At 38.9% G+C, this 15,534-nt stretch overlaps 1 protein-coding gene across 5 annotated transcripts in view; it reads left to right on the top strand.

Moving 5' to 3' along the window:
• Positions 1 to 15,534, top strand: part of LOC121948976 (rho GTPase-activating protein 20) — a 79,742-nt gene that overhangs the window by 24,563 nt on the left and 39,645 nt on the right. For 4 of the 5 annotated variants that reach the window (XM_088083610.1, XM_088083614.1, XM_088083613.1 and 1 more), the window contains one exon: positions 13,273 to 13,358. In XM_088083610.1, the coding sequence (XP_087939736.1) occupies positions 13,273 to 13,358 (86 nt within the window). Of the gene's footprint in view, positions 1 to 8,080; positions 8,402 to 13,272; positions 13,359 to 15,534 lie in introns of those variants that run through there. The other variant, XM_042494555.2, reaches the window with a different exon arrangement.

A 15,534-nucleotide genomic window follows, 5' to 3' on the forward strand; every position in this document is an offset into this window, starting at 1 on the left:
AAAATCAAACCGAATATTGTCAGCAAAAAGGATGCACAAAAGTTACAAATCAAAATCAGAATCACAATACCCAATAATAATAATTGTTATTGTTATTATTTGTAGTAGTAGTAGCAGTAGTAGTAGTGGTAGTAATTTGTTATAGTTCCACTATAACTCAAACAGAATATTATTTTCAGCATTATTTTTGTACAATTCAAGTTGACATAAAAAGATACGAGGGAAAAAATAACAAAATATAAAAATGAAATTGATTTTGCTCTTGAAAATGACTTTCTTTTTGTCTGAAATGTGTTTTTTTATGAAAATGCACAAATTAAATTCATCTTTACTCAGCACATCTCAGCCTTTCATACCCTCAGATAATGAAAACAAACCAAAAGACGTGATAGGTTATCAGTATCTTATCGGCCACGAGAAGCTGGAAATTATCGTTTTATCTGTACCGGTAGAAATAATCATTATCGTGCATCACTGGTTATGATATCATGATAAGACTTTTCCATATCGCCCAGTCCTCCTGTTTGTGTACTGTAGATTTTTGTGCTCTGTAGACCTTAACTTTGGCGATTATTCAATTTAATGTACACAATCAAACTAAACCATAAAGCCAAGCCACATACTGTACAGTGATGATAATACAGTCACAACAACAACGATTTAAAAAAAGCTCACACGCATGCTGCAGTGTGTCAGTAGCATCCCTCACTCTGTAGGGAGACCGAGCTAATCAGATTAGCAGGGTTAAAGGGTCTGCTGGAAGGTGGAGGAGGGGTCTTTGTGTGTGTGTGTGTGTGTGTGTGTGTGCGTGTGTGTGTGCGTGTGCGTGCGTGCGTGCATGTGCCCAACAAGAGAACAGATGTAATAAGCTAACAGCAAGGCTCAGACCGTCTGTTTCTCCGATTTCTGTCTCAGTATCTCTCTGTCTGACCGAGTGAATGATCACCTGTCTGCCTGTTTGTTTTTCTCAGTCGGGCGGAGTTTAGACAACGCAGAGCTATCGAAAAGCTATCAGTGGAAAGTTATCGGGTCACTTTACCCAAATTACAAATTTCAAATTTCACCTCTTACGCTCTGTGATAAGTAGTAATGCACTTAGTTTTGGTCTTATATGCAAAAGATTTTTGCCCAGTTGGCGGCACCCAGGCAAGATGCTTGCCAAGCTGCAGACCACTGTCCAAGCCAGACAACATGAAAAACGTCTGTTTTGTAGTAAGTCATCGCTGTGTTTGTATAGAGAATAGTGCCATAAAAATTGAAAATTGCCGCGTTTCCAGACGGTATTCTGATGCGTGAAGTATTTTTTTCTTTATTAAGACATTGCTGGATTGGCTGCCAGGATAAAGCCATGAAGTGCAGTTGTTTTTTTGTTGTTTTTTTTTTACACAGAGGCTTCAATGTGTGTTTTTTTTTTTTTTTAGCAAGGATTGATCCAGTAAAACAGGATATTTGAGGACAAAATTTGACCTTCTTCTAACCTTAACCAAGTGGCTTTGGTGCCTAAATTTAACTGCAAAGTAACCACAGTTTTATTTAATAGTTACGTTTCAACATATCCACTAACATACAGATATAACATATCCTGGGTTTGCAGAAACATACAATATCAGCATTTCTAGTGCAGCAGAACACAAAAGTTACATCTCCTGGATTGAAAAAAACCAAATATTGTTACTTAAAGTAATCTTTGCACTGATTATGTTCCTCCCCCCAAAAAATGATGATGCAGATTACTAGAACATGAGTATTTTGTAGAAAACACAGTTGCACATTCAGCTCTTTTTAAAAGAAATGCCTCTAAAGACAAAATACGTAAGCTAATTACAGAAACTGGATATAAATTTGGTTGAACTTTCTAACCCCACAGGATGACAGATGACATACAAATTAGGTGCTTTTAAGACACAATACTGTAATCAACCAGCACTGGCTATAATTTAGAGTACAGGACCTTAATCAAAAAAAAAAAAATCACAATTTGGGACAAAACAAAGAAACTGAATTAGTGTACATTTTACGTCTTTCAGGACATCATCTTGTTTAAAGTGACCTTGACGTGATGAAAGCCCGGTTGTTAAGTATTTAAAACAAGCTCCGGAAACGTCATAGCACTCTGGTAGAGGCAGTGGTCAGCTAACCCACAATTTCCATCTCCAACACAATGTTGTTTAGATGTCTTCCCTCCGTCTCCTCCACCTGAGTCACTCCCTCTCACCGCAGGCTTTTGTCTCAGTCTGGTTCACCCGGGCTGCCTCCTGTCTGTCCCCTCCACATGTCTCCGCGGCCTGATCCGCCTCGGCCTCGCTGCGCCGCAGTGTTTAGACAAACTGAGAGAGACAGAGACACACTGGCTCTGGAGGAGAGTGATGCGAACATTTCCGCCTTCTCATTCTGGGTAACTGCCCCTGATGTTTGTCTCCGAGGGTTTAAAGGCTGGATCTGTAAATCCCTGTAATAACAACACATGATGGACTCGGCATGTAAAGACCAAAACAGTGGAAATGAGAGAGGTCTTTTGAAAGGGCTCCTCGTTAATGCAACATTAAACTCTAAATGTTAGCAATTCATGGTTCTTTGCATGTCTTATGTATGAACTTTGTAGTCTGACATTTTTGGATTCGGCTTGTTTGCTTTCTCACTGGGACTTTGATGACTTTGTCATCAGTGGGTTCGAGGGGACGGAGACTTATGTGACACTGAGAAGAGACTTCTGCCAAGCTTCTGCTTAAAGACCAACAAACTGAGTATTTTAAGCCAAAACATGATCTTTTCCTAACCATAACCAAGAGGTTTTTCTGCCTAAAACTAACCATAAATTAACCACAGCACCGATGAAATGTGAAGAAACGCAGGCTAACATGCCCACTACATAATAATGCACAAATGTAAAATGAAAATGGGCGTTCTTCGACCTTGATTTATTGACCCAGTAAACATTTACCCACTGAGTTTATGGTCTCAGTCGCAAGACTTGAAACTTGTGAAGTTATGGTCCCATTTAGGGAAAAATAGATACTAAAGCAGGGTATGCTTTAGGGCATGTCTTCCTTGTGATTGACAAACACGGCAGAGTCCTCAGGTTTTTCGTGAAATCCATTCCTCACTCCTCCACAGCTCCACCCTGTCTGTTCACTACTGGCTCCAAAAAAAAAAAAAAATGATGGTAACGGCTTCGATGCCAAACTCAAGGCTTCAAAATGGTGGGCCACAAACCAGTGGGTGATGTAAATCTTTCAGTTTGGTTTATCACTGACCATCGTTAAAGTTTCCTTCAGTAAATTATGTCTAAGATGAAACAGATAGTGGCTCAGGACAGATAAGATGAGGTAGAGGTTTCCAGGTTTTCTATAGTTGCATATTGCTTTTTAGAAATACTCAGAGTGACCAGAAACTACATGGTTAGAAAAATGCCCAAAATAAAAGTATTTCCCACCCACATGTCATTTTTTCCAGAATTTGCAGAGCCATACCTCAAACATTTGTCGCCCAGAAACCTCTGCTGTTCAGGGAAAAAGGGAAACAGTGGGTCTTTATTTTTGGTCGGCTACGTGGAAGTCTGGCTTCTTAAAGTTGCAGCAGCAGCGGCAGCAGTGGTGGTGGTGGCGGCAGTAGAGGCGGATGCTTCTTTTGGGTCACAGAAACTCCCTGTCTGCTTGAAGAATCTCTGACATCCTTTAGAGCTATGCATCTGTCCACCAAAACTGCTCATCACGTCTTTGTGGCCTCCCCTCAAACTCCATGTGCATATTTGCTTTGAAAGGAGGGAGGAATGGTAGAGTGCTCTTTAAATAGATATTCAGCTATGTATAGTGAGTGTGAACGTGCATTTTGTGTTTACAGTGCGAAGTGCAACCCTAACACCCCAACCAGACGAGAATGAAGGCTTCATGTGAGGCTCCTGTCAGAGATCTGGACTCTCTCCAGCTCTTTTTCTCTCACTGGAAGCGACTGTTTGCCGTTCAAGTCGATACTCTCCTTATGCTTTATGTTTTCTCCAGGCGTGACTGAGACATTTCAGACACACTTGAAAGGAAATATTAGATAATCCCGTGGACACATATTGATTCTCTGCCTTTTATTTGAGGAGCATAATCACTCCCATTCCTCCCTGACCTGAAGTCACTCTGCCAAACTCGGTTCAGGCATGAGGAGAATCTCTGAGTGTTTGGCTGCTGTCTGACAGTGGTGTGTGTGACCCACTTTGGGGTTTTTTGGGCTGAAAATGTGTTATCACAGGGAGATGTGTTGCTTTTTTGCCATGGATACCGAAATAAAAACCACTCCAAGACTCTCTTTTTTGTGTTGTCGTAACCCGGCGTCTTCCAGAGTGGAACAAAGAGGAGGTAGAAACAAAACAGTGCAGTGCAGTTGCAGTCGTGGTCAACCAGCGGCGTTTCCAACCACATTTTCTGACACACCCTCAATTTAGTCTCGCTTTTTGCTTTGGGTTCCTCCAGACGGGCTACTCCTGACAAAGAGCACGAAACAAACACAGTGATTTAACCCCTAAAACGAGGAAATGTGAAGTTTGAAGACAAATGTGACTTGGCCACATTGGGCTCTTGATGAAATGGATTTAGTCACAGAGAGATAGTTGTTTCAACATCAAGAGTTGAAACCAGACTGAAGTAAAGATTACACGCCAGCTGCTGTTTCTTGCAGCTTGTGATATGATCAAAGGGCTCGAGCACTATGACTGTTCTTATCATCTGATGCACGCCACTTTTCAGGGGACAGATAAGATGGAACAATTGTTGCATACCTTTATGTTTGTGCAGAGGAGACAATGGCTCACAATCATGGATGGATTACTTAACTGCCGCCCCTGGCCTTCACCTGCAAAATGTGACTTAAATTAAGATGCACAGACCAGAAAGAGACACAAAAAGACAACAAAGAGATGCAGAGAAACTGCAAAGAGACACAAAATAACTACAAAACTGGCAAAACAAACACAGACATAAAGCAGCCAAAACAGATACAAGATGACCTCAAAGACACAAAATAAATACAAAAAGGGGCAAAATAACCAATAAGAGTCTAAAAAAGACTATAAAGAGACATAAAACAACCAAAAACAGACAAAAATAAACTACTCAAAGAGAAACAAATCAACTATAGAGACACAAAATTACTAAAAACCCTCATAATTACCTCATAGAGACAACATAACTTTAAAAAAAGGCAAAAAACGAAGAGAAGACACAAAAAAAGATACAAAGTGACTACAAAACAGCTAAAAGGACCAAAATATACTCAAAATGACTGAGAAGAGAAACATAATTAGAAAAAGGGGCAAAACAATCAAATGCACAATCAGATGCACAAAATAACAAAAAAGAAACACAAAGCAACCAAAAGAGACACAAAATGACCATAATAACCCACAAAATTACCTAAAAGAGGTGAAAAACGACTGCAATGAGAAACAAAATAAATATAAAAAGCAGCAAAAAAAAGAAAAAGACACAAAATGACCATAAAGAGACACAAAATAAATGACTATGAAGAGTCATTGTCACACGTGGTGCAAAACAGTTTATCCCCACTTTTGTGCAGAATATCAGGGAATTTCTTGCTCGGTCTTTAGCAGTAATTTTTGTTTGTAAATGTAAGCCGTGCAGAGGAGGTCTGCATCTTCAGAAATAAGGAAGTGAGTTTGGTGACGTAAATGCGGGGACTGCCATGATGAGTGAAACTCACAGGAAACTACAATGTTTGGTTAAATATGCGGAAAAATTGCAGTGATTGGGCAAAAAAAGCAAGGAAGTGCAGACGGATGAGTTGAATTTGTTGCAATTGCATCATCATGGAGTGACTGTCATAATATTTAAGGCCTAACTGGACACAGAGATTTAATCCTGAATGCTTAAACTCTGTTTGCACGGTCAACAAACCAGTTTAGCTTCAGCTTTGATGGAGGTGTGTTCTCTTCTTTGCCTGCAGGCTTTTAAAAGTAAACACTCCCACCCACTCTGGAAATGATCCTACACTCAGGTATACTGTAGCTGCAGCTATAAGGCAAATGTGTCATGCGTCATGACTGTGTAGAAAAAAAAATACTGCTGACATTCCTCCTCATCAGTCATGTTATTCTTGGCCCTGGGAGCGCATTTTTACACCTGGTCTGGACCCTCTGCAAACCGCCGTCCTGCCGTTCAAGAACAGTCAGCTTCTATATGGCACTGACTGCCAGACGTAAAAACACATGATGGGCCCTTCAAATCAAAACACACACTTGTGGGTACACAGAAAAACTCAGGAGTCAAACCAAAGCATGCTTTCAGGTACATGAGCTGTGTCAAGGTGTGCAGGTTACAGCAGGAAATGGCTAGAATTTAGTTCTGTTTTCAAAATAAAAGAGGCAAAAATTTAATGGAGTGAATGGATCATCCAACCTAATGCATTATAAAATAGAGTAAAGCTAAATGTGTAAAATAGATACCCCTTAAAAAAAATTAAAGGTAAAAGTCAAGTGTATAAAATAATAAAAGAAATTGGAGAATCTAACTTTTAATAGAGCACATGCTGTAAAAACAACTTTGCAACATTTTAAATGACCACACTGGCTGAGATGATAAGATTATAAGAACATTAAGAAGTTCCATGCAACATATACTGTTGTGGTGAAATAATACTTTTTTTTTACGGCTTTTTGTTTGCAGTTACATTAAATGTAATTTTGAGTGTCATAATAGCAAATTATAAACTAAGGAACAACTCTTAAAACTACATTTTGGAAGAGGGTCCTTATACAAGACATAGCCACAAAATTAGCTAAACATGAAGGATTGCCTCTGTTGATTTTGCACTTTAGTGGTGCAAATTTTTAACTACTTTAAGAACGCTAAACGTCTGATGTCCAGTGGAGTGAGGTGGTGAGTGACATTATCAACTCACTACATACTGGGTGCATACACTCAAAGGTACATGTTTTTCGAAAATTACTTTTGTCATATATTCTGAAACTGTCACTACATCCAAGCAGAAGTAAAACGACAGATTATCTGTGATAAAAATCCTGCCCCCCCTCCATTTAGTGCCTCTGATGGCATCTGCTAGAATCCACTGTAGCTGTCAATCATCATCACTGCTCGTGAACTGCAGTCAAACTGTCAAACTAGGCAGCGTTGGTCAGATATAAATCTAGATTCTGTGAATGCATTGCCTTTTTCTCACCTCAAATGTTGTCAGAAACATATTCTAGTGTACAGTTTAGCTGTAAAATGAGAGAGTTTGCTCTGGCCCATTTGGCGGTGCCTTGTTTTGGCTTGTCAGTTTCCAGTTTTCTCATTTTACTGCTAAACAGTACACTAAAATATGTTTCTGAAAACATTTTAGGTGAGAATAAGACAATACAGTAACAGAATCATGATTTATGTTTGATCTGCTTAGTTTTGGTTGAATACCTTTTAGAGGCACTATGAGGAGGAGGAGGAGGAGGAGGAGTAACGATTTTTTTTCACAGATTAACCATCTCAGGTACTTCTGTGTGGATGTAGTGACAGTTTCGAGAAATATGAAAGAGAAAAGTTATTTTATAAATGTTACTAGCTACAGCTTTTCATGCATTTTTGAGTATCAAATGCACAGAATATAAACTAAAACAATAAATCTCAAATTTGATTTTAAAACAGGGTTCTGCTTCAACAAATAGCTACAAAACTATCTAATCATGCCTTTGTGTATGTTGATATTGTGCTTTAGTAGTGCAGATTTCCTATTAAAAACATGCAGCCAACGATTTTACCCAAAACAGCTGACATATGCAAATAAGTTAGTTTGATGCAGACCTTTTTTCTTATTGGATTGCATTTTAAGTGTAAATATAACTATTTAAAGGCACTCCACTTGTTTGTACTTTTAATAAGCACTGCTAAAATTATAATTGTAATCTAAAATCAAATTTAAAATTGTATTTCCTTTCCTTTCCTCCCTCATGACTTTAAGGCATCTCCTATTTTAGTTTTGCGACTTCTCACACACATTTTTCGTTTCCTTTTCGAGTTTTATTTTGAAAAGCATGAGCGGAAGTGACTTGGTTGACTTGACAACCTCGGAGTGAGTTGAGGCGGAGCGGGGTGCCAGCCCTCAGAGCAGACAGCGCTCACACAGAGACACACAGAGACAGAGAGGAGCTCCGCGCGCAGGTCTCACCTCCTCTTCTCCTCCGGATCTCCTCCTCTCCATCATGGATCCTCCTCGGGCTCGCGCCCCTCGCTCCGCCGGATAAACTTTTCTGGACTTAAGCTCGTATGATGGGAATATACTGTGTGCGCGCTCGGCCCCGTGGATCTATACAGTCTTGATGGAAACCATGTCACCGCAGCAGGGGACCATGGGACAGAACAGGTCGGACTCTCTGACGGGACAGAGCAAGGCGCTCCCAGACAACAAAAAGGTACAAGTGTCCTCTGTGGTGCTGATGGAGAGCTGGCGGTGGACACCGTTTGCGTTTTTACGCACTGAGTTGTCCGGTGCGCGCCTTTGAGATGTGAAGGAGATGTTAACATAGACGTGCAAGAGCTCTTGAATAGAGATTATATGCTTATTTATGAAGTTTTTTTGCTTTCCCTTTTGTTTCCGGCGTACTTGAGTTTAATCAGATTTTTGCAGATCTGCAGTTTTGGCATGCTTCAGTTTTGGTCTGGATAAGTTGATTATGGCGTGAGCTCCGATTTCATTGCTGTTTTTTAAAAAAGTAATCAGATATGGAAACATTTTATTTAGGTTTTAGCTCTTATTTTACACAATTCAGTGTGATTGATTTAACTGATAAATGTTATCTCCAGTGGATCCATGGCACACAAACATTGTGCAAGTGTTTTTTTTTTCTAAGTGTTTTCAAACACTTTCTGCTTTTTGATATTTTGTCATAATGTCGCCAATTTCAGATTTTTTTTTTTTTTTTACTTTTTTACCAACACCAAAATGACCATCTCATTATTAGATTTCATGTTTTCATGAATGAAACAGTATCTGGCTGAGCTGAGGGGCCAAAAAGGAACCAAATAACAGAGCAGGATAACGTGCTGAAAGTCATTATTAGTTCATCAGACAGGCAGGAGTCACCACGCAAACACGCAGGAATGAATCCTGCACTGCGGAGCCATCAGGTCTTTTAAGTTACCCCTCATTACTTAGCCCTAAATTTGAATCCTAATCCTTGACTTTAAATGCTATTTTCATAGTTATTTACTGTGGCTTTCTAATCTCAGTTTTGGTCCTTGATTGATAGATTTAGGAGGTGATTCTCCAGCAGCTGCTCAGTTAAATTGTAGTAAACAGCGCCCCCATCCAACGCGTGTTTAAAAGGTGTAACTGCATTTTTCAGCAGACAGGATGAATGTGAGTTTAGATCTGAAAAAGGGGCAAAAAGCAACGATTTGTTTATAAAGGGTTTGCAATTTGTAATTTTTTTTAGAGCTGCAATGATTAGTTGATATTGAGTAGTCACAGCAGTAAATTTAGTGGCAACTACTTCGATGATCATTTTAGTCATTTTTTAAGCCTGAAAGTCAAACATTTTCTGATTTCGTGCTTCTTTAATGTGTGAATTTGATGCTTTTTCATCATAAATTATAATAACTTAACAGCTTTGGATTTTTGGACCATAGGTGTATATTTGGGGGCAAAGCAGGACCTCAATATGGAAACATCAACGCAGCACAACACACTTATTGACGCAACAATGGCTCCGGTAAAGGCAGAGTAATCAATAATCAAAATGAGTCATGAGTTGCAGCCCTTCCTTTTTCTGTGCCTCAAAGTATTCTTTATTAGCCTTTATCTGTAAAAACAAAACTGAGAAGAGGCATTACGTTTAAAGACAAAATAACTGAACCAACCCAGATCTGTTCACTGTTAAACCTGGCCGCAGATTAACATCCAAAGCAATGCATGATGGTTAACAGATACTGAAGCAGTTGTAAGCGCTGTTATACTGTTATCCACACAATTCCTGTAACCCATTACATCACTTTTTGGCACCAGCGTGCAGTTTCTCGTGTTTTCATAATGTTTTTCTAAGTATTTCACCACGTCCCGGAGCTTGGCATGCTGTTAGTAAAATTCAGTCTCATGGATCCACAAATGTTGTTACTGTAGCCCCTTATTTTATGAGCAGTTGCTGCACTTTGGCCTAGTTTGGAAAGTTTTGCGCTGCTTTGGTCGGCTGTGAGAAACAAGCTGTCAGGCCGAGCAGAGAAACTCGAGCTTTGCCTCATCATCACTGACTGAGAGCGACTGTATACAGTTTGCACTCACCTCCCACTCCACTCCTGAGCTGTTAGTGTTGAGATGTTTGTGTGAGAACCTTGAAAGTTCATCTTGTGCTGCACTTGTCGGGAATATGCATAACATGTCTGTGGACTGTGTGTGGTATGTAGGTGTTTATCCTGCAGAGTTTGGGAAATTATAACACGTTTTTTTTTTGCGCATGAAAATGTTTTATCTCGTCAAATAGAGAGCTTTCATGTCAGCGCTGCATGTGACCTGTCAGTCGCTTCACACCTGCAGAAAAAACAAGCTCTCATACGTGTAATGCATTCAAAGAAAGTGTGCACAAATGTGTCTTAAAGGAATACTGTGATTTTTGTTTATCAAATACTCACCACATGTTACGTTGAATTCATGAAGAAAATTTGTTTTTTTTGCAAAGTTTTGAAACCAGCTTCCAGAGTGTAATTTTCTGAAAACACAACCCCTTCTGCCGCCGTGTAAACTGGCGATGTGCGGATCCTGTCAGAACAGTGACGTCACGGCTGCACTTTACGCATGCTTGTGGAGTTCTTCTGTGGTGTGTCATTACAAAGTCACACCGCTAACTACTGGCCTGGCATGCATACTACAGCGTTTTGGGTTGTTTGCAGATCTGTGTACACGATGTTATCATATGAATTTTAAAAAAAAACGCAAGGTAAAAACTTTTCTGTTTTGTAGTGCCGTCCTCGTCTAAACGAGGCCAAAGTCTAATTGATCCACTTTGCTCAGTTCCCAAAAACACATGCTTTTTTTTTGCAAAAATGTTGTAAAACACTTTAGTATTCAAACCATTGCATTGTGCGTATACTAAGACACCTGGACACGGCATTGAACACGGTTCTTCATTTATTCCTATGAGAGTTGCTCAGTGGAACGTGAAGCCGAATCGTTCGATTGTCGCGTATAAAATTACCTGCATGATCTGAGGATTATTGGCACTACTTCAGTACCGTCTGGCCCCTAGAGCACGTGCACTAGAACTTCCAGCTTAACGCTGTGCTAAATTAGGATAAAATGATTTAGTCTCTTTTAGGCTTTCCAAATGTTGTCAGACCAGGGAACAAGTCATATTTGGCCGCAGGGCATCACTTGACTGTGCAATTACATAGTTTGGTCACTATGAAAATTGGCGTCAAAGTCCAGCAAACCTCCTGGGATTTGACAGTTTGTGCTTTGTTTTTCAAAGCTTAACATTTTAGCGAAAAAGCATGTGTTTTGGAAGAACTGAGTATTCGACTTTATAAATGAGACTTGCATTCTTCTGCAGGAGTTGTGTGAGAGTTTATAAACAGATGTTTTTATATAGTTTTGCTGTTCCTAAATAAGGTTCCTGTTTACTTAAATTGATGTGTAAAGTTTGATCTTTTTGGTTTCTTCATTCTCTGTGGGCTCATGCAAGAAAAACAAAATTTCCTCATAAATTCAACACAGTAAAGGATGAGTAATTGATTCCCAAACTATCATTTTGCAGTGAAGTATTCCTTTAAAACAGAAGCTGATTAGTTGTGGAAGTTGTTTGGAAAACTGCTGACGTTGCAGACTAAAGTGGGCCAGTTTCTTACATAAAGCTCATAAATAACAAAACCATACCCAAATCTCAACCACAGTATTTTCCACAATCTAACTGACCCTTTGGGCCTTTTTGTCAGCCAGGACCACAGTTTATTTCAGGCCAGGTTTGTATATTAAAGCACATTTAAAGGAATATGAGCTCAATTCAGTGAACTTTATTTTTGCAAACATGCAGCCCAAAGTGCTTCGCATGGCAAAACTTAAATAACACAAACACAATTTAAATTTCACAAACAATCATACATAAGACTAGAAAATTACAACAATAAGACTCATAGATGGTTGTCTTTTATTGCAAATTTTAGTGCTTGTGAATTTTTTGTTCCCTTTGTGTCTCTGTCTGCAACTTTTTGTCTTCACAAAAATGTATGAATGTCTTGGACAGGTCTCCCTTGAAAGAGATTCTTAATGTCGGTGGGACCAACCAGATTGAGTAAAGGTTAAATAAATAAATAAATAAATAGATAAATAAAATAAATTAAATAAATAAATGACAGTGAAATATTTTTAAAAAGTTTAGATAACAAAAAAATTATAAATAAAAGTCTACGTTATTAAAATAAATAAATAAAATAGAATAAAAAATAAGTACCAGGGATAAAATAAAATAAGCCAATGATTTGCTATGTTAAATAATACTGGCCTTTAATTTACTTTTTAAAAATGCAGAGAGGATGTTAACTCTTGTGCAGCACTGTTGTTTCTGTGGCTTTTATGACTAACATGAGTTGAATTCTTATTTCAACATCTTTAGAGGAAAGGAATGTCACCCGAAAGTCACTGCGAAATGAGTTCAGGAAGCCAAGTCTTATTCAATTTCTGTCGCTGCTTTTGACTTATTTTGTTTGAAATTCTTTGCCAGATTGAATGACTGTAGTGTGTGTTTGGGGCTCACGTGGTTTTGGTATGTTGTAAATAATTAAATTAGAATAGCTGCGGTGGCAGCGGGGATGCCTGTCATACTTTTGTGAGGCAGCTTACGATTCATCATGTTACAGTGAGAATATACGAGGGATCATAAACAATTATGCAACTGCTGGACGACATTTTTCTCTTCCTCTGTGCCCGTCTGTCGTTTATCTTTCTGTTGGTCGCCACCTTTAACCATTTAGCTCACTTCCTCTTTTCCTCTTTTCCTTCTTCACGGCTGTCACTTCTCCTTTTCTTTCAGCCAACATCCTCCTCTCTCTTTAACTCCCTCCCTCACACACACACACACACACACACACACACACACACACACACTCTGGATTTTCATCAATTTCCCTTTCTTCCTTTATTTCCTGAACAGCTGACAACCAGCCACAAGCTTTGCTGACTCTGTCCTTTTGCAACCATTCTGTGTCCTCCTACACAAACATTTAATTCATCGTCGGGATGCAAACCATCACCTCTGACCCCCCTCCTCTCTCTCTCTCTCTCTCTCCGGCTGTGTAGAAGATGAAGACCTTGGCCCAGAGACGACAGTCAGCTCCCTCGCTGGTCATCAGCAAAGCGCTTACCAGATCGAGAAGCACATCCAGGTACGAGCAAACACACCTGCTTTCACAAAAACTGCTGCTGACGTCATTGTTGGCCCGTAGATCCTCGATGCAGAGGTGATTTCTCTCAGTGGTGTTACAGATGTAGCTTCTGCAGAGAGCGCCACTGAGAGACAGATTATCCTCGAGTTTTACTGCTATCTGAGCAAGTTGTAGTGCGATTAACTACATAGTTGATTCGAAGTTGAAATAGGACCTCAAAGTTTTCTATTTCTTATTTTTCTTTCCAAACTTTCTGTACCCCTCGTTAATAAGCAAAACTCTATAAAAGAATCAGTTATAGGCTGTAAAATTCTCCCTTGATGGTGTACCTCATCCTTCAGTGTGACATTTTTTTTGGTCTTTTTAGTTATATTTAACCTCTGGACCATTGCTCATTTACTTATTAATTTCTACAAAATCAAAATTTATAAAAGAAGCTCCAACATTTGTAGTTGTGGATGAATTACAGCCAAGCTGTCAGAAGAAAATGTTGGCATTGTACGTTTCCTAAGTGCCATATCAACATTTCTAAAGTGACTTAGTATTTTTAAGTAACCTGTTGATGTATTTCCAGCAGGGAAAGGGCTCTTAAAAAGCGTTTTTTAACCGAGACATACCTGCGTTTCCTGCCAGGATGGAGCCCTAAAAAGCGGCTGTTTTTTACAGAGACATCGCTGCGTTTCCTGTCTGAATAGTGTCAGGAAAAGTGGGTAATTTTTTTACCATCACATCAATGTGTTTCCTGATTTCATTGTGCAAAGAAAGGTTATAGTTTTTACCAAGACGTTGCTGTGATCCCAGCCTCAATGGTGCTACGAAAAGCAGTTATGTTTTATGGTCATTGTGGCGTTTCCATCAGGAATTGTGCCCCTAAAATCGGATACTTTAAGCCAAAACACGATCATTTTTTAATCATAACTAAGCGGTATTTGTGCCTAACCCTAACCACACATTAACCTGTCTATAAATATAGAGTTCATCTGTGGTTTGCAGAAATGTACAATGCCAACAACGACGTTGGCGTTCAATCGTTCAACGTTAATGATTGAATTGTGATTTAACAATATTTGCTCGTGGTTCATTATTTAACTTAGCCGTACCAACATTTGCTTCTGCAAACTCAGTGCTTTTTTATGAATGGTTGATGCAAGACCCAGACATTTAAGGGGGTGAAAGCATGGAGAGAATTTGTAAAAAGTTTCAAACTGATGTAACTGATGAGATATTTTCACAAGATTCAGCTGGTTTTCCCACACTGCCTTATATTTGTCTCAAACATCAGAGCTAAGAGGTTGGTCTCCCAGACTCATTCATGGCTTAGAGGGGGTTTAAACACTTACTTCTCCCAGAGCTATCATGCTTTTCATCACCCTCGTATCGCACAAATCCCTTCCTCCTCACGCTCGGAAGTAAGCCATTACAAACCCCTCGGGAAGGGCATTTATTTCCTGGAATATTTGTGTCATGTGTCTTTGCTGGTGGTGCCAGCTTTTAGGGGGATTTTAGAGAAGAAAATAAACAATAAAGAGTATTCCATAGACCTTTAATTCTTTGAAGAAAATCAGATGATTTAAGATAAAGAAACATCTTGAAGTTAAACCTTTGAAACCTAGATAGACATCATTTTCTTGCACTGCGTTCAGACACCTTTCACAAGCATTAAACTCTTTAAAGCCTGGGTTAATGGTTGATTTCTTTTGAAAACATGGAAAAAAGGCATGAGTATGTTGGCAAGAGATTTCCTGCAAATTGCAAGGAATTAGCAAAAGGTGACAAAAAAAAATGACCTGAAACTTTGCTTAAAAAATTAAAAAAGACAGAGAGAGTGTGAAATAGAATTATTAGAAAAGTATTTTAAAAAATAGGGAAAACTGTACAGAAAACTGTAATTATATTTATTATAAATTTATATAGAAAATTATTTTACTTTTTTTTTTCTTTTTTTACTTGCATTTTTAGGCCATTTCCTTTTTATTTATTTTTTTCTGCTTCAGGTAAATTTATTGTATCTTTTTGCTCATTTCTTGCAAATTTTGGGTCTGCTCATTACCTTATAACCATGTTTTCAAAAGCCTGTTTGCTCACATTTCAAAGGGTTAAATCAATAACTGGCCAAAAAGAAGTCCTTGTGGAAATATGTTCTTCACAGCACCATATTTTCTCTAATAACCAAATG

Source organism: Plectropomus leopardus, chromosome 10 (genome assembly GCF_026936395.1).
Source record: "Plectropomus leopardus strain MGB_pleo_1.0 chromosome 10, ASM2693639v1, whole genome shotgun sequence".
Classification (NCBI taxonomy): Eukaryota; Metazoa; Chordata; class Actinopteri; order Perciformes; family Serranidae; genus Plectropomus; species Plectropomus leopardus.